Here is a 24,398-nt window from a genome sequence, read left to right as displayed (position 1 = left end):
CATTTTCCTTCCATGTGGCCCCCTTGATTACATCTTATTTTCCTTTTGTTCATTTCACGAAATACAGGACGATAATGAGGACACCCGTAGATTATGATTATGACAACCAGCTTACATATCCCATTTCCTATATTCTCGTCTTCCTAGATATCTCTTCGCGGTGGAAATAAAAGTGTCAAAGCCACCAGTAAAAACGTCATAAAATATAGCTTTATTTAGAGTTTATGCATATTTTCGAGCATAAAATTCATACTTAAGCCTCGGCACAAAAAAGCAGAAAGCTTTGATAAGATAAACTCTCGGAGCCCTCCAGATATAAACGTTACGTGATGATGTCTCAGAGAAAAAGAATCGCCGGGAAATGGGCATCCGAGGAATAAGGCGCTAATACGTAATACCCTAATAAGGGATAATGTATATGCATGAAAGCTTTCCACCTCCGACAGTCAATCTGTATCAGTATGAACAGATCAAAACTAGGGTTATTACTAGCATCTGCATACATGAGGAGTTAATTCTTTGCTTTCTACCGAATAATTGAAACGCCATAAGGGTAACAGTATAGAGAATACATATATATTCTTTCTTCCCCAGCTAACTTGAGAATTCGGATACTAGTTCTATATCTTAACTAATACTATATAGGCTTCCTGTTGTTGCTTGATTTTCTCTATTTGCTGGCGATAAAAGTTCCACTATCATAGCCAATATGCCCTCTCAACGCCCTATCAACACCAACCTCACGCCGTTCCAGCTTCTAAGTGAAATCCTTGATTTTACAAACGACGACCAACATGACTGGTGGCAGAGCACTGGGCCAATGCTTGCCAAATTGCTTCAGGACGCAGGCTACAACAGCCGCGCTCAATATACCCACCTCTGCATCCATCACAAATGTGTCGTACCATTTCTCGGGCCTTACCCAGAAAATGGTAAGGACCGGTGGATGAGCATCCTTAGCCGCTTTGGTCTTCCCTATCAATTAAGCCTGAATTGTTCTAAATCAGTTGTCAGGTTTGCATTTGAGCCCATTGGACCATTAAGCGGCACTAAAAAGGATCCCTTTAATTCACAAGCTATCTGGGAATGCCTTGGAAAGCTTATACGACTGAACCCTTCAATTGACCTCCAATGGTTTACACAGTTAAAGAACGACCTGGTATTGGACAAAGATGAAGCAGAGTTGGTCATGGAGCATGGTCTAGATAGAGGGCAAGTCAGAACACAAAACAAATTGGCCCTAGATCTCAATGGAAGCAGATTCGAGGTCAAGCTGTATATATACCCATACCTCAAGTCAGTGGTTACGGGTATCCGGATTGAGCAGCTTATGTTTAACTCTGTGCGAAAATTGAACCATAATCAAAAACTCACCGTCCCTTTATCTATCTTGGAAGAATATATCAACTCTCATAGAAACCAAACGTTAACTACACGCTTGATTTCTTGTGATCTTGTTGATCCGAGCCGGTCACGAATTAAAATATATGTGGCGGAGCAATCAGTGGATTGGGAGCATTTGGAGGATATCTGGACACTTGGCCACCGGAGACAGGACCCTGCTACTATTAATGGCTTAAAGCTACTTCGGGAGCTATGGGATTTAATCAATATCCCAGAAGGGCATTCTTACTTCTGAGATGGATACTTAGATCTCGGATCCGACGTTAACGAAAGACTTCCCCTGTTAGCTAACTTTACTCTCTCCCCAAAGGAGCCGTACCCGGCGCCTCAAGTGTACTTTCATACTTTTGGAATGAGTGATGCTGGCGTTGCAGATGCCATTGCAACATTCTGCGAGAGGAGGGGCTGGGCAGATATGGCCAATCTTTACAAGGACAACCTGTTTTCATACTAGTAAGTCCCGGCCTATTATACCCAACTATCTACTTCGGTATCATATTAACTAACAAAACCTATAGCCCTGATATAGATGCCAATGCAATAAATTACCTTCAATCCCTGGTATCGTTTTCGTACAGAGATGGAAAGGCTTATTTAAGTGTATATCTCCATACTTTTGAGACTGGTGGTTTTAGAAAATCTTGGACACTGTGATTACTACATTTTGTTCTTCCAAGATGACTGTTAGAGGGGGGAGATTTGAGAGCCGGGTTTTCATATAATGGAACAACTAGCGACACTAGCAACATTCTGCTTAACTGCTCTACATTCCTTTCTTAATTTCTAGTATTCTCACTACATTAGTATAAAAATTGTCGTCAAGTTTCATTAGTTCAATAGTTAAACATTTGAATTCAACTAGAAATCTATCAGTATCAAGTTGTACACACCTACCTTATGCATTTCATTTCATATTTCTCACGCCATTGAGCCGTTGCTTCCTGGTATATCGAACAGATTAATCAAAGGAAGCGATGCCTTGAAAACTTGATAGGTTTACTTACGAACTACTTGATTGCAAGGGTTTTAATCCTTGTTTCGGGCGTCGCCGGATCGGTGCTCCGTAAGTACTTATTAGATTCGCTTTTAGCTGCAGTGTACAGCCGATAGCGTATTCGGGGAACTGAATTAACTGCTGTGCCGCTGCTGGACTGGGCCCGATCTTGGAAGGCCTTCGCAATAACAGTGGGACTTTTTATCCCACCTTGGTATCCAAATTTCGGATGCTGAGTGACCTTAGAATAAAGAGCAACGGTATACCCACTTTGGTTATTTACTAATCATTTTAGGGCGCTGGAGGTTGATAATAAATACACCCAAATATATTTATCGTTAACTACAGTAATTAAATCCAGCATAGAACCGAAATTTGTTTTATAACCCTCGATTCCAGGCTTTCTTTTTAATATAATCTGTATCCTCGAGAAAAGTGGCATTATTCGAACAAAAGTTTCCCTTATACAAAGTAAGACGCTGCTTCCACCCCATCACCCTCGCATGGGGCCATCCATCACCGACGATGATGCTGTACTGCAACACCATGTTGAAAATATCATAGGATCTAACCATATTGTTATGCCAAAACCAGATATAGGACCTGTTGCATGGGAGAATCCAGGCCCGGCTGCCTACGATTTCCGGTCTGACTTTGTTACGTCCCCAACGATGGAAATGCTACAAGCTATTACCAACTGCACGTTACAGGATGATACCATGGAGGAAGACCCCACGGCGAACTCCTTTCAAAATTTTATGGCCCATCTAACTGGCCATGAAGCATCTTTGTTGGTCCTTTCAGGAACGATGGGAAACCAAGTTGCACTTCGAACGGCACTTACCGCTCCTCCGTACTCTGTCCTTGCAGACAGCCGTTCCCACATCATAAATATGGAGGCCGGGGGTGCAGCTACACTTTGTGGAGCTCTTCTACGTGGTGTTATGCCTGCAAATGGCCATCACCTTGCGCTTGATGATATTAAAACACATGCCTGCCTAACAACAAACATATATGACTGCCCCACGAAAGTGATCAGCTTAGAAAACACACTCGCTGGTACCATTATACCACTATCAGACACGCAGGCCATTTCTCAGTGGGCACGCCAGCAAAATCCACCGATACATATGCACCTTGATGGGGCGCGTTTATGGGAGGCTGTTGCAGCAGATCCAGCTCTTCTAAAACTCTACTGCATGTGCTTCGACACAGTCACTCTCTGCTTTACCAAAGGTCTTGGTGCTCCCCTTGGATCTATCGTGGTTGGCAGTCAATCAATCATCACTCATGCATGCTGGATGCGGAAAAGGTTGGGAGGAGGGTTACAACAAGCAGGAATTATTGCTGCTGCTGCTCGAGTTTCAGTTACGAGTACCTTCCTCCGCCAAAAACTGGTGGATTGTCATAAAGTAGCCAGGGAAATCTCGGAGATGTGGTTATCTTTGGGAGGCAAGGTAAAAAATCCCCACTGAGACAAATATGATATGGCTAGATTTGGGACAATATTATTGATAAAAATTGCTTTGCAGAGCTAGCTAATAAGGCAGGTATCAAGATAATGAAGGGAAAGGCGGAAGTACGGATTGTGATGCATTATCAGATTTGCCCAGATGCAGTCACTTGCTTATTTGAACTTAAGTTGTAAGATTAAGCTCAACGGCTCGTGGTGATGCTTGGCGCCAAGGAATGCTTCTTAGTGCTTAGTAAGACAACTTGAGCACTAACGGAGGCTAACGGAAGTTTGGAGACACTAACGGCGCACTAACGGCGGTCTTATCTTGATCCAACACAATAATAACGTCACAACTAACCAATAGGATATTCTCGGCCACGTTACGAAATTCGATTTAAATAGTTAATAAAATGTCTATGCTGCTTCATACATGTCTAGTTATGCGTCGAAGTGGTCCCTTTTTCCTTACGTTTCCCCCGTTGGTCTGGCATGATTCTGAAGTACTGCTTGTGAATTCAGAGCTGCAAGCCAAAGCAGCCTGCTTTTCCATCCCCGTTAGCTTTCTCCCTGTTAGATCTATTGTACTGAGTACTAAAACCAAAATAACCCATGGCTTCTACCTCCAAGGACTACACGAGTGAGAAGCTGGAGATACCTAATGAAGGAGATGCAGCACTTGTATATCCCTATCTTTCAACTAACTCTAAACACAATTATATGCTATATATTTTATGACGGTTGACTGACGTATAAACTATTAATTGCCATAGGCTGAATTCGGTAACCTCGACGACCATGAGAATCCCAAAAAATGGCCAATGCTTCGAAAATGGAAAGCTATGCTCGGCATTTCGTCCTTTGTTCTTATGAGTCCTCTTTCCTCAACGATTGTAGGGCCTAGTTTACCGAGTATTGCTAGGGACTTATCAATCACCCGGCCTGCAGAGCAAGCGTTGGTGCTTTCTATCTTTGTGCTCCCTTATGCCTTTGGGCCTTTAATTGCAAGCCCTTTATCGGAAATTTATGGACGGGTACCAGTAATCCAATCTTGGAATCTGCTATATCTTGTCTTTAACACTGCCTGCGGCGCTGCACGATCAAAGTCAGCTATGTTTGCCTTTAGATTCCTTGCAGGCTTCTTTGGAAGCGCTACACTCGGTGTATGTTTTGTTAGCTTTATATTTATTTGGCATGATTTTTACTAACCATTCCTTACAATTAGATTGGTGGTGGAACCTTAAGCGACCTTTTTACCGCTGAGGAACGCGGTAAAGCAGTTGCGATCTATAGTGTTATCCCCTTACTCTCCCCAGTCTTCGGTCCAATTCTCGGCGGACTTATTTCCCAGCATATATCATGGCACTGGGCGTTCTATACAAGCTCGTTATTAGATGCAGTTATCCAGTTTCTGGGTCTCTATCTCCTCGAGGAGACGTATGCCCCGGTGCTTCTACGCAAAAAGCAGATGCGTTCAATACGGTTAACCACGCCAAATCAACAACTACGCTCTACAACCAAGGACGCATTGAAGGAACTCCCTACTCGGCTGAAGGCTAATCTCGGACGAGCAGTCCTTCTTCTCACCACCCAGCCAATTGTTCAGGTATTTGCCGTATATAATGCATTTCTTTATGGCATTATCTACATCTTATATACCACTTTTCCAGATCTATACACCAACGTCTATCATCAGACAGAAGGGATGGTTGGTTTGCATTATATTGCTATGGGAGTTGGCATGGTTATTGCAGCTGAGGGCTTTACCCTTGTCAATGATCGGATCTTCGCATTGCTTAAGGCGAAAAATAATGGGGTGGCTCTGCCAGAGTTTCGCGTGCCATTTATGGCACCGGCGACTCTACTAATAGCCGGAGGGCTGTTCTGGTATGGCTGGAGCGCTCAGCACAAACTTCAGTGGATCATGCCCGATATTGGGAGCGGCATCTTCTGCGCTGGAGCTGTTATATGCGGCATCTCTGCAAATGCATATATGATTGACACGTATGGAAAATTCTCCGCAAGCGCGCTGGCCGCAGTTGGGACACTGAGAAGCCTAACTGCATTTGGGTTTCCGCTCTTTGCTCCTTATGTGTAGGTGTTATTCTCTCTTTACATGCTACGATATGCATACTGATATAGGCGTAGGTTTGAAATAATAGGCTACGGATGGACAGGAAGCCTCCTTGGGTTCTGTGCTTTGGGTATGGGGCTCCCCGGTGTAGCCCTTATCTGGGTCTATGGCAAGGTATTGCGTAGACGGAGTACGCTTGCAGCGCCAGATATCGGATAATGGATGGCTTTCCAACTACCTGTAAATATTACATATGATACGTAGCGTATTGGCTCTTTAAAGTATTCCTTTAGTTAAACCTGGGGGAAAATGCAACCCCGAAGTTGAAAGCTGTATGGCCTAGTGTCAAACTTCAACATCTGCCTACTATTAGTGTGGGCTCACTCCTTTTAGTGTAGTGGCAGATTCTGATACCTAGTTATACCCTTGTTTGCATGGCAGCAGAGTGGTTATCCCTGTTAACCCTGGCGTGCGGGCAGAGCCGGCTGTTGGTTAACAGTGAGTGCTATCTTGTCTGTAACCAAGTTATGACTTTGTCGACATCCCCATAAAACTCAACCGTCTGTATCGTGAATTTTAATCATACAGAAACCTACTGAGCCTCCTTTAAAGTTAACTTAGTTGAAGCTTTCCAAGAGGCTGAGAAGCTTCATACCTTACTATGTATAGCTGCTGATGGAAAATCATGACTCAAGAAAGCGTAGCGCCTGCGATCGCTGTCGCAGCCAAAAGCTACGGTGCGTGAGGAGCCTGAGCGTAGCGACGGGGGACTCGATACCCAATATCAACACAGCCCAACTCCATCCTTGTGAACGATGCAACAAGGCAAACGTGCCTTGCTACACCACCATACGTTCGCCAAACCAAGGCGCCATGGGCCTATCCTACGAGCCGCTCTGCTCGCCTAGAATGTGGTCGGATTTCGATATTGCAGATTTATTCACTACGGAAATGATGTCTCAATACGTAGCACATGACAATGCTCCTGAGTACTCTTCTCACCTCGGCGGTAGTGGTGGCATGTATCAAGTACAGAATACACAGACTATCCGCCAGCAGGATACCGACTTTATGCTTAATAGAACAGCCCAAGCACCGCCAGCCTATACAGCGCCTTTAACTCAGGTCTACGGTCCCAGTGATCGATATAACAACACCTTTGCCCGGAGACTGGGAGGCGATATAATAGCGTCAGCGAACCACATGTTAGACCAGTCTGACGAGCTCTCTGGTAGCAACAGGCAAGACTCCCATCCTGTCGGCGACTTAGACCTGACAGGGCGCTGCACGATGCAGCTTTCAGAGCTTAATGCACGCCTTATGAAGGACTTGGCCTTGAGCGAGCTTCAGTCTGGCAACTTTTCCAAGATTTATACATCCGACCCTCCCCCAGAGCTACCAGAAAGCTCACCCCCATCCGCACTTTCAAAATTCATCGGCAGCATCTTAGGCAACTGCCAGGAGTTTCTAGGCATATTGCAACGTCTCAAATCAGCTCATACGAGTCATACCAAATCATGCCACGGCACTATGCCTGAATTCCTAGAGCAACCATGTTCCCAGAACACCTCTAGAACCCATAATACGTCTGGCAGCAACATGTCCATAGGTCGGCTTCCTTCTCCAAACACCCACGCGCAGGTTATAGACCTCTCTAAACCGAAAAGAAATGACCCTTCAGTATTCAGTTTCTCAGCCTATCTATTGCTCCTTTCCTGCTACGCCTACATCCTTGAAGGCTACGATTCGATTTTTACAGAGATCCTTGGAATGCTTAAGGACGGTTCTTACAGCAACCTTGATTTGCACTTATCGACGATCCTCCCCGAATTCTCCCTAGGAGGGTTTCGCCTAGATGGCCACAATGACCTGCAAATCAAGTGTCTCGTTCAGGTTAGCTCCATGGTTTTGGTGAAAATTGAGAATATCATTGGTATTGGTGCACCAAGCAGCGGGCTCTTAAACAACAGACATTTGAGCGGGCTCCTCGACGCTTTATATTACCAGAAGCAATTTGATTATACCGAGGGTGGTGGGTCGCGAGTAGCCCGTGTAAAAAGAACGATGAAAAGTATAGAGGGGATCTTGGATTTAGCCTAGCACTGTACCTCGCGCTGAATGCGCCAGAGTATAGGATATGTCGTATAAAGCTGGTATTCACTCCGAAAGTTGTTATAAGTCCCGCAAAGATGGGTATTAAGGTAGAAGAAGAGAGCATAAATGGCGTATAGCATCCCAATAGTGGCACCAATTGCTATTGGGACTATCATGTAGCCGCGTCTGCTAGGGGAGCACATAGTAAGCACTCAAGCACAGTAATGCAGCTGTTAGAACACATTATGAAGATAACGCTGGCGACGTTGCGGTTCTTTAAAATATGAGGAGGTATAGTAGCGGCATTACCTCGCCGGCGTTTGTTGTAGCCATAGAAAAGCGACAATAAGGACGGCGGATGCGACGAGGGCCGATAACTCTGCTGTCGTCCCAGGCGTACTTTGTGCCGGCCCAAGAAAACACGAGAAGAGACTGGTCTGGGATGAAGATCAGGTTGCTTAGCGGGCCAAGTTCAAGTATCTTTTGCCCGAAAGTAATGCTCGTCACTGGGTTTCGAATGGCCGTTGATGGAGAGGCAGGATATATAGAATAGTGAAAAACCCGCTCCAGTCACCGCTCTCCCGAGAACAAGGGGCCAACCAGGAAGAAAGCCTGTGCAAGCAAGGATATACGCTTGGTAGAGAATAGCTTATATAGCTTGCCAAAGAATACGCAAGAGCAGAGCCCGAATGCTGGAGAATCCCAGCCAACATCCGCAGCAGTGTGGAAATCGTTGCCCAAGACGCTTAAAGCGAGGACACTGAGCCAGAACTCCAAGCCAGTGGGATACACCTGGGCCTCTAAGAGCAATACTTGGCCTGGAGCGATGAAGGGAGTAAAACCATGGGTATAATTATTTGCTAGTAAGCAGCCTGATGTAATCAAGTTTTTTTCTTCAGAACTTTCTACCGCGGTGCAAGCTACATAGACAGGCCTTTCTGCTTGTACTCCATCCATCTCTAGCAGCTGAACTCAGCAAAAGACACGACAGGCTCGAAGGCCCTATTATATACCCCTCTCTGTTCAGCCAGCAACTTGCTAAGGCGGGAAAAAGACCTGCGGATATTCGACGAGTAGAGTTATCGCACCTCTGACATAACGATAGTTATGAGCTTTCTCTCCTGGCTTACCCCAAATGGGAGAGTATCCTTCCATCACGCAAAGAAATCAGTTACTTTAAAACTGAAACCGCAGACGACGGGCCCTGGAGTGGACGAATCGAAGTACATTTCCCTTGCCGACCTTTGCAAGTCTGCGACTCCTACAGACTGCCAGCTGAATCCGTTCTTGTTTAACGGGCATCTGCAGACAGCATGGACTCTTATGAGAACGGATGACATTCCCGTTTACTACAAACGGTGGCGGTTCGAGGGAGACAGCCCTGATTATCGTGGAAGCTTCGAAGTGGACTTTGTTGTCGAGCCTTACGACGTGAGCCAAGCTAGCAGCACGCAGCCCGAGAATGGCACTTTTGAGTCTTCATCCCCGCCAGACTCAACATACCCTTCTCCCCGTACGAGCTTTTTCACAGAAAAGGAATTCTCCGCACTGCCATCAAATGATCAAAAACCCATGCTTGTTGTTTTACACGGTCTATCTGGCGGGTCCCACGAGCCTTACCTGCGAAATATAGTCGATCCGCTCCATAAGCAAGGATGGGAGGTGTGTGTCGTCAATTTCCGCGGCTGCGCAAACTCCAAGGTCACCAGCTCCATATTGTACAACGCCCGCGCAACCTGGGATATTCGGCAGACAGTACGCTGGCTACGGAAGAATTTTCCTTCTCGTCCTTTATTTGGAATTGGATTCTCATTGGGCGCAAATATCATGACAAACGTAATTATCCTGCTACAATCGATGTTTCTATGTCCATTATTGTTACTAATACCTACCCGCGCTAATTAGTATGTTGGAGAGGAAGGTGACGATTGCCAATTAAAGGCCGCAGTTGTCTGCTCTAATCCTTGGAATCTCGAGGTTAGCTCTCTAGCCTTGCAGAGAACCTGGGTTGGAACGCAGGTTTATTCCAAAACAATGGGTGCGAGTATGAAACGGCTCTTTGAACAGTACGCACCCTCCGATATTGATGAGAGATAATTCCACATATGACATTTATCTAACTCCCAGCTTATAAAGGCACGTTGACAAACTACGGGAGCATCCTCGCGTCAATGTTGAAAAGGTTCGGGGAACCACTTATCTTCACGAGTTCGACAGGTAAGATCGTCGTCCCTTGCGTATGGTATTCAAAGGAGAGATCTTGTTAACGTTTCCTTCAGAGAACTGCAAGCCCCTGTTTGGGGTTATCCAACAGAAACCGCCTACTATCGTGATGCCTCATCCATTGATTCACTCTTCGCGGTCAAAATCCCTCTCTTCGCCATCCAAGCAGAAGATGACGCTGTAAGTTAAAGAAGCTCCCTTTTTTCTAAGAGGCTCACAGGTACTAACTTAGTTTTTCCAGATTTCTCCAAAAGAAGCATTACCGTATCTTGAAATGACCAAAACACCGTACGCAGTAATGTGCACTACTTCCTGGGGCGGTCACCTCAGCTGGTTTGAATACGGAGGAGGGAGATGGTTCACCAAGCCTGTAAGTTCGAAACCAGTATCTTTCAGCTTTACTCTATCCACTCGGAATCTCTCCATTATCACCACACCTGCGAACACTTCCACCACACGCAAAGAGGCCTGTTATTAACCGGTGGATTATAGGTTGTCAACTTCCTCAATAAAATGGCATCTGAAATCGACCTTGACGCCCCATTGACGGTAGTAGAAGAGACACTAGACGGCGAACAGGCCACTGCTACGTCCTCAGGCAGGGCTGATGGGCCTCATCCAGATTTCCAACCTATGACACGGAAATTGCATATGCCAATTCCTAGCGGCGAAGAATAAACGCAATGTGCATCATACTGTTGTCCGAGCCTGGCGTCCGCTTCTCTGTTGAATATCGGGTTTCCATGGGGGGCGAAATTCAGGTTTTCGTGCAGTTAAAACTCCCTCCAATGATTCATGATAGCTCTCCCGTGCCTCCCGTGCCAGAGATATTGCACCTCATAGAATTAGGTCATAAATCCACGTCTCTGGGTATATATATTGTATCATAGCAAGAAGTGTCCTTTTTTGTTCAGGTTTTTATCTTTTTAAGCAAACGCAACTCTTTTTCGTTTTCCTTCCTTTTTGGGTTTGGAGTCGTTCTGTTCGTTGGACTTGGTGTCTTTCTTTTCCTTTGACCTGTGCGACTTCCGAAGTGAATCCTTAGTTTCCTCCTAGAGAGTTTGTTAGCGGAACGGTGGTAGGAAAGTCTTTGACGAGCGGCTTATCAACCACCAGGGAGCAAACTACTTACAAGTTTGGCATTCTTTTGGTCCTTCCTTGCTTCTGCTTCAGCCCTTCTTGCCTCACGTATTTCCTCCATATGACGAGCCTTTATCATCCTGGATTCGATTTGGCCTTCTTTTTCGGCGTTAACCATGGCGAGAATGGTCATCATGCTCTCCTAAAATCACAATTAGAATATGCTTTGTCTTCCAAATTAAAGTCACCTGTGGATTGAGGGCTATTAAGTAGCACACAAAGCATCTCTTTCTGACAGCTCGAGAATCGGCTAAAAGCATACCTGGTCATCAACAAACACTTTGCCCTTCTTTTTGCCTCGTGGTTTCTGCACACCGACAGGCGTGATCTTGTTCAGTGTAGGTAAGTTCAATTCCTTCTCTGTGTATACTCGTTTCTTCTTCTTTTTCAACATTTCCGGCGCCGAGCGAGCCTTTGCTTTAACTTCTGTCGGCTTGGGCTTTGCGCCCGACTTTCCACTAGACTTTGATTTTGATACCCGATTTGCAGAGGACTTGCCGCCAGAAGCTGGCTTTGATTTAGACGGTTTGCCTTTCGACGACTTTGAGGGACCGCTTGGTCTTGTTGGCGCCATGATGATCAATGGTACTATGGCTGTTATATTCTAAGTGAATGTGAACATGCGCCTATTCTACCTTTTTGATATAGAAAAAAAAATGTCTAGCTCGTTAACCGCACAAACAGTGCAAACAGTGCAAGTGAAATGTCAGTGCAGCTTAGTCATCTTTAACGCCAAGTTCTCAAGTCGATCGAGAAAGGCGAGCAACAGAACAACAGCAACTCCAGGCTGACTGTCGTTTCTACATCGCAGCTGTGTGTATAGCAAAGTACTACATAGCCGCAGCCCATCATGGTCTTGAACCCGACCTATCTGGCCCAGCGGACGCGATCCTGTAAGTTTTGGTTCTGTTGACAGTGGTCAATCCCTCGCTTTGTGGACTTCGCTCTAACAGTTATCCGGGACATATAGCCGTCAATTGGAAGGATGCGCAGAGACGAGTGGCAAAGTCATACCGGGAATGGCTTCGTGCGGTTGGTCTTCCTTACGTTTCTCTACTCCGGCTGCTTTCTCGTTATGCGCTGTTTCCACCCATTACCCGAAAGCGATGCCGTAAAATCACTACCTTGATAACGAACGATTGATAACATATGCGCGGGAGAGAACGAGTCAACGCTAACAATATTCATGTGCAACGTATATAGTCTCCCGAGATCCAAACCATGTACTCCCTCCAACTTCCGGTCTCTGCCATCCGAACCAAAATCAGACAGGAATTCGAGCGTCATCGATATGTAAACCAATTGCCCGTCGTCGATGTTCTATTATTCCAAAGCCACAGCGAGTTTCAGGTACGACATTGTTTTCTCCGGCCGATTTGGTGCTTTCAGCGCCTCTGTGTTTCCCGAACCGTACTCTGAAATTAGTGGCAGCCAGCTGTTGCTAAATTGATATATATAACCCCTTCCTGTCGTTTAAGATGCTAATTCAGCCTCTTTTATAGGAAACCATGAACTACTGGAAACAATTGTCCCAATTGATGAAATATTTCAGAGCAGAGGAGGATCCATCGGCCAAGCTGCCCAAGAACTTCATGTCTGGTTTTATGGAGGTATGTCAATCACTCCTGCTATCTTTTACCCCCCAGTACACCAAACTAATAGCATCATAGGGCCGAAACTAAACCTCTTTAACTTGTACTATTGCGGGTGGTGAGTTGCTATAAGGCAGTGAAATGTATATATCCTAGTCTCTGTCCTTTCTATATTTCTATTTATTTTTTCACCAAACATTTTCAACTGGACTATCGATAACTCCTCCAAAGAGAAAAAAAGAGCATTTGAACATTTCCTCTGGTATAATATACAACCGTTGCACCTAAACTAGCGCCAATACCAAAACCATGTCATCGTAATAAACCCTTCTCCTTTTTATATGAATACTCCGTCTCATTCTTGCATTTTGCTAGCTTCGAAATTGTCCCTTGAAAGAGTAAATTTTTCCGTAACTACATCACACAGATCCATCAAGTCACTGAGCCCTTTCTCCAATACGGTAAAGACATTGGTCGAGTCTTGGACCGAGTTAGTCATTATCTATAGTGTTGATATCTAGGAGAGTGCAGGGACTCACCATAAGTTTGTATTCTTAAATTCATCTTAGCTTCCGATGGGTGAGGCATCGTATATCCGCAAAATTCCACATCAGGGCTACCGCGAAGATATTAGCTGACGTTTTCGGGTTGTACAACCTTGCATATCTCTTGCAAGTAAATAAAATTGATGAGGATATTCATCCTACTTTTTCATAATAACATATCGTAGTGCATTCCCAAGCGTGTGATCCTCGCCTTCAAACTGGAATGAGGCAGCTGTCTCAACGGCACCAGGAAGCTATATAAAAAGATGGATGGTTAATAGCTTGAAATTGATTTCTACCATTCATTTAGAAGGGCCACAAAGCTTACGATAGTTATCCTCTGGTGGTCATCAGCAATAAATTCAGCTTCCTCGTCCTCTTCCTCAAATTCTTCATTTTGCTCTGCATCTTGGTCTTCAACCAGTTGTGCATCGATCATCGATTCATCTTCAGGGACTGTGCCAGGCATTTTGAGTTCTTTCAGGAGGAAACTGATTCACGCAGCGTGTATGCAAATATACAGACTAAACGGTCAAAATAATTCGGCTTTGGTGGGTTGTGCCTCTATTTTCCTAAATATTCCTCCAGTTATCTTAATATCTTTTTTTTATCTCCCATTTATCATCACGTGATGGCTCTATGAAGACAGCAAGAAATTGAAAGCTTTGCGAAGTTCATCAACGTCCGTCTATATCATCCTGCTCGGCCACTCCTTGTATGTGGAGGATATCAACTCGAAGTTGCTGCAGGGTGCAGCCCACATGCACAGCATGGAGTCGTATTCGCGCATGGAATCGTTCAAGTCAAGCTCAGTCATTCATTCATCCTACCTTCAAACCATCCTTAAAAATTGATCCTCAGAGGAGGTGGTCGTCATTTCTCCAGGATGAGAAAGCGACAACTATTTATGCGCTTTCAACGGCCCCTGGTAGAGCTGCGATAGCCATAATTAGAATTTCAGGGTCAGACTGTATTCCAGTACGTCAAGGTTCCATCAGCTGGACGTTTCGTTTGATTGAATAAACTAATAAGCTCTAGATATACAAAGCTCTCTGCCCTGGTCGAAAACTTCCAAAGCCCCGTTTTGCAGCTCTCCGTACGATATATGAACCCGGTAAACCAACATCGGGTGATAATATTTTAGACTCTGGCGCACTCGTGTTCCACTTCCCAGGTCCCAACACAGTCACAGGAGAGGATGTTCTCGAATTGCATGTCCATGGCAGCCCGGCAGTGATAAGGTCTATCCTCAATGCGATTCCGAAATGTGCAGGCACAGATGGGGCGCCGTCATCGTCCATTCGTTATGCAGAACCAGGAGAATTTACCCGCAGAGCGTTCCTTAATGATCGCCTCGACTTACCTCAGATTGAGGCACTTGGTAATACATTAGCTGCGGATACGGAACAGCAGCGCCGACTTGCCATTAGGGGTACAAATGATGCTTTATCTACGCGCTATGAACAATGGAGACAACAGCTTCTGTATGCTCGAGGAGAGCTAGAAGCTCTGATAGACTTTTCCGAAGACCAACATTTCGATGAATCCGTGGACGATTTTATATTCTCAGTCACCAAACAGGTTCACAACCTACTACACCAAATTAACCTGCATATTCAAAATGCGGCGAAGGGTGAGCTTTTGAGGAGCGGCATTAAGGTTGCCCTCCTAGGCGCACCAAATGCCGGGAAGAGTTCACTACTGAATCAGGTTGTTGGACGGGAGGCTGCCATCGTGAGCAGTGAGGAAGGAACCACGAGAGATATTGTCGATGTGGGGGTAGATCTTGGGGGTTGGCTGTGTAAATTTGGCGATATGGCAGGGCTACGATCCGAGCTGTCAAAAAGCCATATCGTGGCCCAGGGGCAAACGGTTTCGACAATCGGTAAGGTCGAGGAAGAGGGGATTCGCCGTGCCAAAGCTCGAGCTCTTGAATCAGACGTGGTTGTGGTAGTTCTCTCGGTTGAAGGATCGAGAGAACAAGAATTGAGTTTAGAGCCAGAGGTTGCTAGCGCTGTCCACAGCTGTCTCAACCTTGACAAAAGGGTCATAGTGGCGATTAACAAGACGGATAGGCTCTCCGTGGTACCGGGAGATCATGTCTTGTCTAGCTATAAGGGTCAGGTGTCTACCATTTTCAAGGGCCTGAACCCAGATCTGATATTCCCAATATCTTGTCAGGAGGCTCAAAACCCCACCGGACGGGATCCCGGCGGAATCCAGGCATTACTCAAAGGCCTAATTCGAACGTTTGAAGAGATATCTACGCCTGTCGGCCTACACGCAGACGGAAATCAGACAGATCAACAATTTGATAGATCCTATTGGGAAGATTCATTAGGGGTAACGCATCGACAAAGCTTTAATCTACAGAATTGTGCCCAGCACCTAAACGACTTTCTATCCCAAGCCAACCAAGGCCCCATAACGCCCGATAATGCCGTTGATAATATTAAAAACAACATGATAGTAAAACAAGTGGAGAAAGACATCGACATCGTGACGGCCGCCGAACACCTGCGGTTTGCAGCCGAATCCCTTGCGAAGATCACCGGCCGTGGTGAAGGTGGAGATGTCGAGAGTGTGTTGGGAGTGGTGTTTGAAAAGCAGGTTCCCATTCTTATCGTCTCGTGTCATGCAAAATAAAATTAAAAGCAAGTCCCATACTAATGCAAGTCCCGGATGCAGATTCTGTGTTGGTAAATGAGCTCAAAGGCCCCAAGTGTATACGCGCTGAACCCGATGAAATTCGAAGAAGAAGATGATGATGGAATGATTCCCCCAGGCGCATATAGTCGCTAGATTCATGGCCGGCATCAATCAGTCCTTGACTTGGCAAGGATAGGGGATCTATTTTCCTGGTTCTAGATCCCCGTTTTAGGATTCGTCGTCGCCATCTCCGTCTTGAGGACTGTTATAGCCGCCTCTCCCTTGCTGGTTGACTAATTGTCGGTTAGGGCTGTTGTAACCGCCTCGACCCATTGTTGCTTGAGCGGTAGTGTCTGAAGTTGGAGGTATATTGTGTGAGATAATCCTGATTTGAAAGTTCAGGCTTGAAATAGTTGCGATGGTCGTTTGAGTCTGGATATCAAGGATGGCCAGAAAGATCTGTCTAAAGAGATATATATATGTATACCCTTGAGGTTCTAAGGCGTAGCAGTAGATATTCTGAAAGCAAAAAGGTGATTCAGTTGAATTTGTTTCAAAGAGGAATGCAGCCGCTTAGTTCATAAAACGCCCGGAAGTATGCTGAAAAGATATTATAAAAGATATAAATATATATGTATAATGTGAAGATTGCTTGCTGATGAAAATAGACAATGGGAGAAAAGAAAGAAAGGCGAAAAGGGAGGCGTTTTTATATATGCCATATTGCCCTTTGTATCTAACATCTTATTATTGATAAATAACTATCATATTCCGCCAGAATCCATCAGCCTCCTGTCTCTTGAGTTTTTTTTTTCAGTTTCGGAAGCAATTATGAATCATCTTCCCTGCATGTTCAGGGTTTAGTTATTTACAAAAAAAGGACATGCCATGCGAACGGCCGTGTAAGAGAGAGACGAGTGGACGAAAGAACGAGGCCAGGCAGAAGCCATAGGAAGAGACAAGACAGAGAAGTAAGCAAGAAAAAGGAAGAAGAAAGGCGAGCAAGGCTTAGACATGCAGAAGAAAGTCAAAGGAAAAAACATCTTTTCTCGTTCTCTAATTCGTTCTGTTTCGTTTTATTATCCTTCTATATCAAACTGACTACTTTGCTTAGCTGGGCCTTCCTTCGAAAGCCCCATCCGCCAGCTGCTGGGCGTAACGTGGGTTTCTTTCTGCGTGGAATATCAGGTCGGACCCCATTCTAGGGATCATTAGTTACCGGGAAAGCAGGCATCAAGGGTAGAACCCCTGGCAGGCCATGCAGGCCTCGCAGGCCTCGCTGGGGGGGAGGGGGGGAGGAAGAGGAACAGCATCACGTCAACCTCGTACTGTCCTGACCATTCAGCAGCCTTGATCAGCCTTGACGGGCACCGACTGACTCACTGCTGGATCGGGGGAATAAGTAACAGGCAGCAAGATACTTTTTTTTCTTATACGGCTGTCGGAAAGGAGCCGGTTATCATGGTCATCATAATAGTGATGCCGCCCATGATGACATTTGGGGCGTGAGACAGCCCAGACTAGAAGAGGGAGGAAATGCGACGATACGATTGACCGGAGTAACGACCGCAAGATGACTTGCAGGAGCTGTTGTCGGGATATGGATAATTTTAGATTTCTCATCCCCTTGCAACTGATCGCTTCTTAATGCTCCCAGCAAAGTCGACCATAAACCAGCTTACTGGGAAGAGGGCCATCTTGACAAACCGCTAACTAACGAAAGCAGAAGAAACAGAAGAAGGCTTTGCAAGATATGGAGTACAAGGCGTTATGATTATCTCTACTGGGTTGCACGCAGTCTCTCTTCATATTTTTTTTGGCCCTCTTACAACGACCAGCCCCCAGATGGACTACCCGATAGTTATACAGAGAAGAAGAGGAAGAACCGAAAAGAAGGACTATACCAATTACTAAATTGGTCGATTCTCCGAACGGTTTCTGCCAATCCCACAGCCTGAGATGTCGCACGGAAGAATGCAGACTCGCCGTTCTGGATGACACGGAGATATCGCAATCCGACCCGATCTATTCCATGATAAGTTTCCTTGCTAGGAACGTATGCCTACTCAACTTGTATACACTATTGTATGCTCTGCTATCAGATCTGCTGATCCGAGGCTCTGGCCAACACGATTCACCTCGCATGAGGCCCTAAAAATAACGATGAAAAAAAAAAAGAAGAAAAAGAAAAGATACGAAAGAGACAAAGGGTAGATTGGGTTCATAAGGACCGTTACACTGGAAACATCCTACCGGAAGATCCCTCGTTCTTTTTTTTTGTCTCGAACGGGGAACCACTCCTTTCATCCTGCAAGGACGAGGGTCAAGAAATCCGGCTGCCGTTATGCTGCCTTGATTTGCTTCGCTTCAACTAACTCGCAGGGTGTCAGAGAGAGAGAGAATGCAAGGGACCCAAAAGGACAGGGGCGTCAGCCGCTGCGTATACGGCTGCGCAAGTCCGTTTCGATGCTTTTCCAATTTCCACGCATATACTAGTTATTTCTCCAGAAAAGCCAAGATATTATACGTTTGCAGTTACACTGCACACACAGCATAAACGACGATAAACGATGGGTTTATATTATGGGGAAGTAACGTATATACACGTCGATCTCGGTAAGTTGTCCGTTCATAATACAGCTCCTATATTTAGCTCCCTTGTCCTTCATCGTGTCTCTCGGCTTATGCGGACAACAGCATATACATCTACGTTGCAGTGAGCCATGTTACAGAGAACAAGGAGGATGGCAAAGGTGGAGAGGCTCATTCTGCAAGAATCTTTGTATGAGTTTGCCAATCCAGGGCCAGTAGAATGCGGAGGATGGACGCTGCAACCTGCATTCCAGGGGTTGGGACATGGACCGTCCACTCAGCACTCAAGATTGATGAACTTTTCAATATTAGTGATATTTTTCGAAACACGCGATCATCAACAAGGACACTCCAGTCCGCAGCAACAGCTGATAAAGCGGATTCTCTCTTTGCTGCTCCCGCCACCCCTGCCATCCTGGCCATGCCACGAGGAGGAGCGTGGATCAGTGAGTTTGGGGGCTAGCCACGAGTTTTTCCCGGCATCTGGAAAGTAATATACATGGGATTAGCTTACTATTGTTATTATTAATTAATTAATTAATTATCATCCCTAGCCTTGTGCTGGTGTGGCTAGTTGATGGCTAGAGGCTTCCCCCCTGGGGCCAATATTCGCTTCTACTGGTTATGTACGCTGGTCTCTTCTCGCCAACCAACTATAACTAACGGACGATTTAGGGCTGAAGCGGGTGATGGGGCCGGCAGCTATGGGGCTTTATAACAATAATAGGCAGGGAACTTATCCATCGCCTTGCGCCATGATGTAACCCTGTTCAGCTGCCTCTGGTTCGCGAGGCATAAATCTGATGTGCAGGCTGCCTTCACAGCGCTTGGGAGTCGCTGTGACTCAGGTGTCAATACTCGATATTCCTGCTCCTCATCTCCGAACTCCGACTGATAGAACGGGTTGTTGGATCTCATCGCTGGAACGTCGAGCTGGTGCGACCCTCAGCCCTATGCGGTCATTCTGTATTCCTTGATGGCCACAAGGCGGGCCAGATGAATCTTTTGAGCCTGCAAAACTGTATTAACCAGATAAAATAGGAAAAATGAGATCTAACGAGGTCGGGAGCAAGGGAGCAGTGTGTTCAGTATCTCCTCTCTAAAGCCTTCTCCAACCCATGCCCTCATCCTCCATGACGCTATCAGGCGGGATGGGCCGGGCGGACCAGTCGTTCTTGTTCAATAGAGGCGTTTGTTAAGACAGACTCGTTTGTCTCATGTTGAACACAAGGGCTAGTTATCTTACCAAGAATGAATAATGCAAAGCTGTCTAATTTACGTACTAGATAGATGAGCCTAGAAGAAACAAGAAACACAGTTGGCGTGAATGCGCATAGGCTGTAAGACTCTTCCATGGCTGTCGTGGTGGGAGGTTTGCGGGCTCCTTCCAGTCCTCTGTGGTATTTATCAACCCTCGTAAGCCATGCTATTGCTCATGAAGAACGTGAAGTACTTCTTTACTCACTTTGCTGTCAAGGCATATTCAAGGGGACGGGGATGGATATATAATAAAGGGGGCTGCTGTGTACTTCTGACCTCCGGAATCACGCGACAACGCAGTATATGCAAGGGTGATAGTCACATTTCTATATGCTAAGGGAGCTGCCATGATAGTATCTTGTACTCCTCCAAATATTAGGGCACTGGGGCTCAGTTATCTCTATTGAAAAGAGTTCGTTGTCAACCTTCAATCGGGTGGTGTTGGTGTTAGGAAACTAGGGATGTTCTTGGTAAAGAGCTCAATAGAAGAAGTTGGTGATAGTATTAGAAGGTGGTTAAGAACTCCAACCGTTCGATATTTAACTAACACTTCTCAGAGAGAAAATTAGAATAAAGGGATACGCTTAGGGGGTAGAAAGGGGGATGAGATGAGGCTGTAGCATAAAGGAGATCCGGCCCAAGTCCAAGTAAACTAGCCAGATAACACAATCCTGTAACGCGGGTACCGATGCATGGGGTGAAGTGAAAGATGAAGGAAGCAAGAAAGTCTCATACATAGGATCATAGTAAAGGGTAGAAATGGATAGAAGAAGAAAAAGCTCTAACATGAGTGACATGGTGTATATAGAAAGATGGATGTGAAGATTAGAATGCTTCAACATAGGAGGAATATTAAGGATAAATGTTTGATAAAGGGGGAACGGAGCGCTAACTTCAATACGGGTGATGTCAAATAATAGAAAAAATAGAAGTGAACGCGAAGATATCTTCTAAGGAATGTGTTTAATCGGATATCGTGATGGGGTTAGAATCTGTGCCAGTAGGAGTGGCTGGCAAAGGCCTTGGTGATGTTTCGGGTTCGTTGGGAGTGTCCGCCAACGTTGCAGATGTATTGCTTCCCGAAGATTCTCGTTTGTTTCCGCCATCAGGCTCGGGAAGAACAGGGAGCAGGTTTGCGTTATCGCTCGATTCTTTATTGCTAGATGTTGCAGGCGCACGTCTTCGCATTCTTCTGCTTCTTCGGGCTTCTTCGGCGCTATCCCGCCGCCTGGAACGGCTGCCCTCTGAGTCTTTATCACTCCTGAGACCTTGAAGCATACTGGCCGCGCGATCCGCGACATCCTCACTTTCGGATTTGGAGTTCTGTGGAGCGTCCTCCTTGGGGGCGGTGGCTGGCTCAGCAATTGCAGAATTTTCATTTTGTTGGCTCTCATCCACTGTGATGCCTGGGACATGTTGTCCAGACGCGAGTCTCACTTGGTGTCTCTCCTTCAATCTTGCACGGCGCCTTCTATCGCGTTGGTCCCTAGCCTGAGGAGCAGCAGCACGAAGTTTTTCCAGTAAAGAATCCATCGCGCCGTTAGACGTTGGCGAAGTTGAAGTTCCAGAGTCAATACCGTTCGTAAGACCTGGTTTGGCCCTCTTACGAGCGAGGGAAGCTTCGGTTCGTCGCCTATTTTCTTCCCACGTAATGTTCTTCTCTTTTGATTTCTATAAAGCAAAATTAGTATAAACACTATAATTAATTGAGAAGAGATAAATGGGACCCAAGAAAGGAATGAGGGAAAACTTACGCGCCACTCTTGCAAGAAGGTCGCAAGTTTGGAGAAGAAGTCCCTTCGTGCATTTTCATCCGTATGGTCTTCGCCATAAAATACCATAATATCATCATATGTCTGGTTCGTTTCATCTAGGTAGAGCTGTAACTGTTCTGCTTTCCTCCTGGCGTCTTTCATGCATCTCTGAACAATCAAGTTTACCCTATCCTGAGGATGGAACTTCTTCGGATCGCTCAAATTACCGGAATCCAAACTTGATTGCACATTTTTAATGTTATCAATATACTTCTTTGCTTCCAGCTGGAGCTGATCGACGTTTGCTTTCTGAACTTGAATAACTCCATCAATATCGTCTGTGAATCCTTCCCATTCTGGGTATTGATTTCGAACAATACGTTCAACAAGGTCCGCAAATGTCGATTCGTTCTTGTCATCCTTGACCATCCCAAGACGAGCCAGCGAGCTAAGCTTGAAACCCGCCGCTTGTTTATTAGAATCATTCATGAAGTTACCAATGTCAAGAATAAGCCCGAGTACATTCATCAAGGAGACAGAATCGCGTAACGACTCGCAAACATGCCCTATCTCTCGGAGGCTTGAAGACAAATAATCATATTCTTGCTCAAAAGTAAGAGTCAAGTTGAGTGCCCGCATTCTTGACTTCCAATAATGGTTCAGCTCAAAAGCAGTCTGGAGGTAAATTTGATCTTGGCGAGTGAGCTCTGCTGGATCCTGCTCTCGCTCTGTTGTAGCGGCCCCTGGCCCAGTCCAATCCTTGCTGTAAGGAGCCATTAACTTGGAAGTATTTTCTGGAATGTTGCATAGCTCATCTTTTTGTAAAAATTCCATCACAACTGTATTATTTAATATTTCGGCGTCACAATGAATGATTTTGCGAACAAGATCGTCTACAGACACTTGTGAAAATTTGGCGAATGCAATCTCGAATCCGCGCACCAATTCACTGCTAATGATTTGCTTTTTGTCTGCTTTCTTCGCTGAACGGCCCAACACCTTCGTTTCTTTTGCCATAAACAGCCTTTCGACTTCATCAAGTACTCCTTTCTTTGCAAGATCAGTGTACTTTTGCTCCTTGGCCTCATGTGTTGGAGCGTGGGCAGCCCATACGGTTACTTGAGGAGTATCAACTTTGTCCCAATGAAGTGCCTTGAGTTTCTTCTTAGGGCGTATAAATGGTAAGCTGACGGTAGGTACTGGAGAAACTTGTCCAGCAGGAAGGTAAGTCTTCTTCCAGCCACCGGGCATGGGTGGTGGAGGCGGAGGAGGTATTCCGGATCCAGGCATAGGCGGAGGGGGAGGTGGTGCACCATTTCCGAATCCGGGCATAGGAGGAGGCGGAGGTGGAGGAGGTCCGCCAGCAAAGCCAGGCATAGGGGGAGGTGGGGGTGGTGGTGCACCCCCTCCGAATCCTGGGAGAGGGGGCGGGGGAGGAGGTGGAAGTCCGTTGAAGCCAGCTAGATTATCATCTTCAGATTTGGTATCCTTTTCTTCTTTATCTTCGGCAGTTTCCAGTGGAGGTGGCCCTTCACTCTGTTCCTTTTCTTGCCGTTCCTTTTCTTGCTGCTCCTTTTCTTGTTGTTCCTTTTCTCTCCGTTCCTTCTCTCCAGCCTTTGAAGCAATTTCACCTAGAAGTGCTGTGGCACGCTCAGGATCCAGCTTCGGCCTTCTAATCTCGACCAATCGTCCCCTCTCAAAGACAGCCTCTTCACCTTCTTCCTCAAGATCATCAAGGTCTCCATCATTGCTATCATGGCCGTTAGATGCGGTAGCCTTAAGTGCCTGGCTACGCTTCCTCGAAACGGTACCAAAAGTACTATGGGTGAAGTTGTGTTTGGTTTCTTCGTCAATCTCAAGGTCATAAGAGAAGTCACCTTCCATTTGTTCTCGAAGCTCCCGGAGCCTATCTGACGGGCCACTTTGAGGCCAAACTTTCCCTTCCAGCTTAAATTGGGTCTTTGCTCGATCTAGCTGGCGCTCAAGGCGGCTCATAAGCTTCTCTCGGTCAAGAATACCATTCATTTGCACAGGGTCCATTCCGCCCAAATCATCAGCTCCACCAGCCTTTTTGGATTTAGATGCAGCAACATCCTGCGCATCTCGGAGCATCAGGTACAACTCCCGGGTTTCGAGCTCGTTTCTTTGCAATTCCTGTCCCCGTATTCTTTGGATCTCAGCCAATTCACTTTTCAGAGATTCATTCTGACGGGCTTGGAGGCTGATTACACCTTCTTGCTCTTCAATTTGTTTTTGGAGTTTCTTGACCAGGCCATCTGCGCCAAGTTCGATTTGAGCTTTCATTTCATCCCTCTCTGCAATTGCCGCCTCTGCAATTTGACGAGCCTCTAGAGACTCGTCGAATGCGCTTCTGGCTTCGGCATCAGTATGCAATTTGTCGAGGAGACTCTGGACAGTGAAATTGAGGCTCTGCTTCAGGTCCATATCCGGCAACCTCCTATCCATGGCAACATAGCTGAGCATCGCATCCACCAGCTGGAACATCCGGTGGCTATCTTCGCCTGAGTTCTCCCTAATAAGAAGCATATGTTGCATGGCAGAGATAAAGAAATCTTGGGAACGGTCTCCTCGCAGCCTGCTGACGATGGCATTGGTGATTTGGT

General features: G+C 45.9%; 11 protein-coding genes across 11 annotated transcripts in view; 8 read left to right on the top strand and 3 right to left on the bottom strand.

The window, feature by feature from the left end:
- Window positions 1-709: 709 nt before the first annotated feature.
- MCYG_05443 (tryptophan dimethylallyltransferase) lies at window positions 710-2,058 on the top strand (the record flags this gene model as incomplete). Its single annotated transcript, XM_002845528.1, has 3 exons — window positions 710-1,623; window positions 1,678-1,857; window positions 1,923-2,058. The coding sequence occupies 3 exons, from the start codon at window positions 710-712 to the stop codon at window positions 2,056-2,058; spliced, it is 1,230 nt and encodes a 409-aa protein (XP_002845574.1).
- Window positions 2,059-2,901: 843 nt separating this feature from the next.
- Window positions 2,902-4,260, top strand: MCYG_05442 (l-allo-threonine aldolase; the record flags this gene model as incomplete). The annotated part of the gene is made up of 3 exons (XM_002845527.1): window positions 2,902-3,855; window positions 3,894-3,977; window positions 4,219-4,260. 3 exons carry the CDS (start codon window positions 2,902-2,904, stop codon window positions 4,258-4,260), a joined length of 1,080 nt encoding a protein of 359 aa, XP_002845573.1.
- Window positions 4,261-4,463: 203 nt separating this feature from the next.
- On the top strand, window positions 4,464-6,144 carry MCYG_05441 (conserved hypothetical protein; the record flags this gene model as incomplete). Its single annotated transcript, XM_002845526.1, has 4 exons — window positions 4,464-4,532; window positions 4,625-5,014; window positions 5,077-5,945; window positions 6,000-6,144. The coding sequence occupies 4 exons, from the start codon at window positions 4,464-4,466 to the stop codon at window positions 6,142-6,144; spliced, it is 1,473 nt and encodes a 490-aa protein (XP_002845572.1).
- A 456-nt stretch (window positions 6,145-6,600) lies between these two features.
- Window positions 6,601-8,025, top strand: MCYG_05440 (conserved hypothetical protein; the record flags this gene model as incomplete). The annotated part of the gene is made up of 1 exon (XM_002845525.1): window positions 6,601-8,025. The coding sequence occupies one exon, from the start codon at window positions 6,601-6,603 to the stop codon at window positions 8,023-8,025; it is 1,425 nt and encodes a 474-aa protein (XP_002845571.1).
- A 1,101-nt stretch (window positions 8,026-9,126) lies between these two features.
- Window positions 9,127-10,920, top strand: MCYG_05439 (medium-chain fatty acid ethyl ester synthase/esterase 1; the record flags this gene model as incomplete). Its single annotated transcript, XM_002845524.1, has 6 exons — window positions 9,127-9,855; window positions 9,925-10,085; window positions 10,156-10,236; window positions 10,299-10,422; window positions 10,484-10,612; window positions 10,735-10,920. 6 exons carry the CDS (start codon window positions 9,127-9,129, stop codon window positions 10,918-10,920), a joined length of 1,410 nt encoding a protein of 469 aa, XP_002845570.1.
- A 248-nt stretch (window positions 10,921-11,168) lies between these two features.
- On the bottom strand, window positions 11,169-11,956 carry MCYG_05438 (66S preribosome component LOC1; the record flags this gene model as incomplete). The annotated part of the gene is made up of 3 exons (XM_002845523.1): window positions 11,169-11,294; window positions 11,375-11,524; window positions 11,645-11,956. The coding sequence occupies 3 exons, from the start codon at window positions 11,954-11,956 to the stop codon at window positions 11,169-11,171; spliced, it is 588 nt and encodes a 195-aa protein (XP_002845569.1).
- A 276-nt stretch (window positions 11,957-12,232) lies between these two features.
- MCYG_05437 (NADH-ubiquinone oxidoreductase kDa subunit) lies at window positions 12,233-13,064 on the top strand (the record flags this gene model as incomplete). The annotated part of the gene is made up of 5 exons (XM_002845522.1): window positions 12,233-12,275; window positions 12,353-12,414; window positions 12,586-12,732; window positions 12,885-12,992; window positions 13,053-13,064. 5 exons carry the CDS (start codon window positions 12,233-12,235, stop codon window positions 13,062-13,064), a joined length of 372 nt encoding a protein of 123 aa, XP_002845568.1.
- Window positions 13,065-13,329: 265 nt separating this feature from the next.
- Window positions 13,330-13,988, bottom strand: MCYG_05436 (DNA-directed RNA polymerase I and III 14 KDA polypeptide; the record flags this gene model as incomplete). The annotated part of the gene is made up of 4 exons (XM_002845521.1): window positions 13,330-13,454; window positions 13,514-13,590; window positions 13,682-13,773; window positions 13,848-13,988. The coding sequence occupies 4 exons, from the start codon at window positions 13,986-13,988 to the stop codon at window positions 13,330-13,332; spliced, it is 435 nt and encodes a 144-aa protein (XP_002845567.1).
- Window positions 13,989-14,236: 248 nt separating this feature from the next.
- Window positions 14,237-16,165, top strand: MCYG_05435 (tRNA modification GTPase GTPBP3; the record flags this gene model as incomplete). Its single annotated transcript, XM_002845520.1, has 2 exons — window positions 14,237-14,497; window positions 14,558-16,165. 2 exons carry the CDS (start codon window positions 14,237-14,239, stop codon window positions 16,163-16,165), a joined length of 1,869 nt encoding a protein of 622 aa, XP_002845566.1.
- Window positions 16,166-18,738: 2,573 nt separating this feature from the next.
- On the top strand, window positions 18,739-19,655 carry MCYG_05434 (uncharacterized protein; the record flags this gene model as incomplete). The annotated part of the gene is made up of 4 exons (XM_002845519.1): window positions 18,739-18,784; window positions 19,015-19,206; window positions 19,346-19,386; window positions 19,488-19,655. 4 exons carry the CDS (start codon window positions 18,739-18,741, stop codon window positions 19,653-19,655), a joined length of 447 nt encoding a protein of 148 aa, XP_002845565.1.
- Window positions 19,656-20,983: 1,328 nt separating this feature from the next.
- The window catches only part of MCYG_05433 (cytokinesis protein sepA), a gene marked incomplete at both ends in the record, with an annotated part of 5,496 nt that continues 2,081 nt past the window's right edge, over window positions 20,984-24,398 (bottom strand). The window contains 2 exons of the mRNA XM_002845518.1: window positions 20,984-21,691; window positions 21,775-24,307. Of these exons, the coding sequence (XP_002845564.1) occupies window positions 20,984-21,691; window positions 21,775-24,307 (3,241 nt within the window). The remainder of the gene's footprint in view (window positions 21,692-21,774; window positions 24,308-24,398) is intronic.

The sequence above is a fragment of the Microsporum canis genome, genomic scaffold (assembly GCF_000151145.1).
Source record: "Microsporum canis CBS 113480 supercont1.5 genomic scaffold, whole genome shotgun sequence".
Classification (NCBI taxonomy): Eukaryota; Fungi; Ascomycota; class Eurotiomycetes; order Onygenales; family Arthrodermataceae; genus Microsporum; species Microsporum canis.
This window is presented reverse-complemented; position numbering and strand designations above follow the sequence as displayed.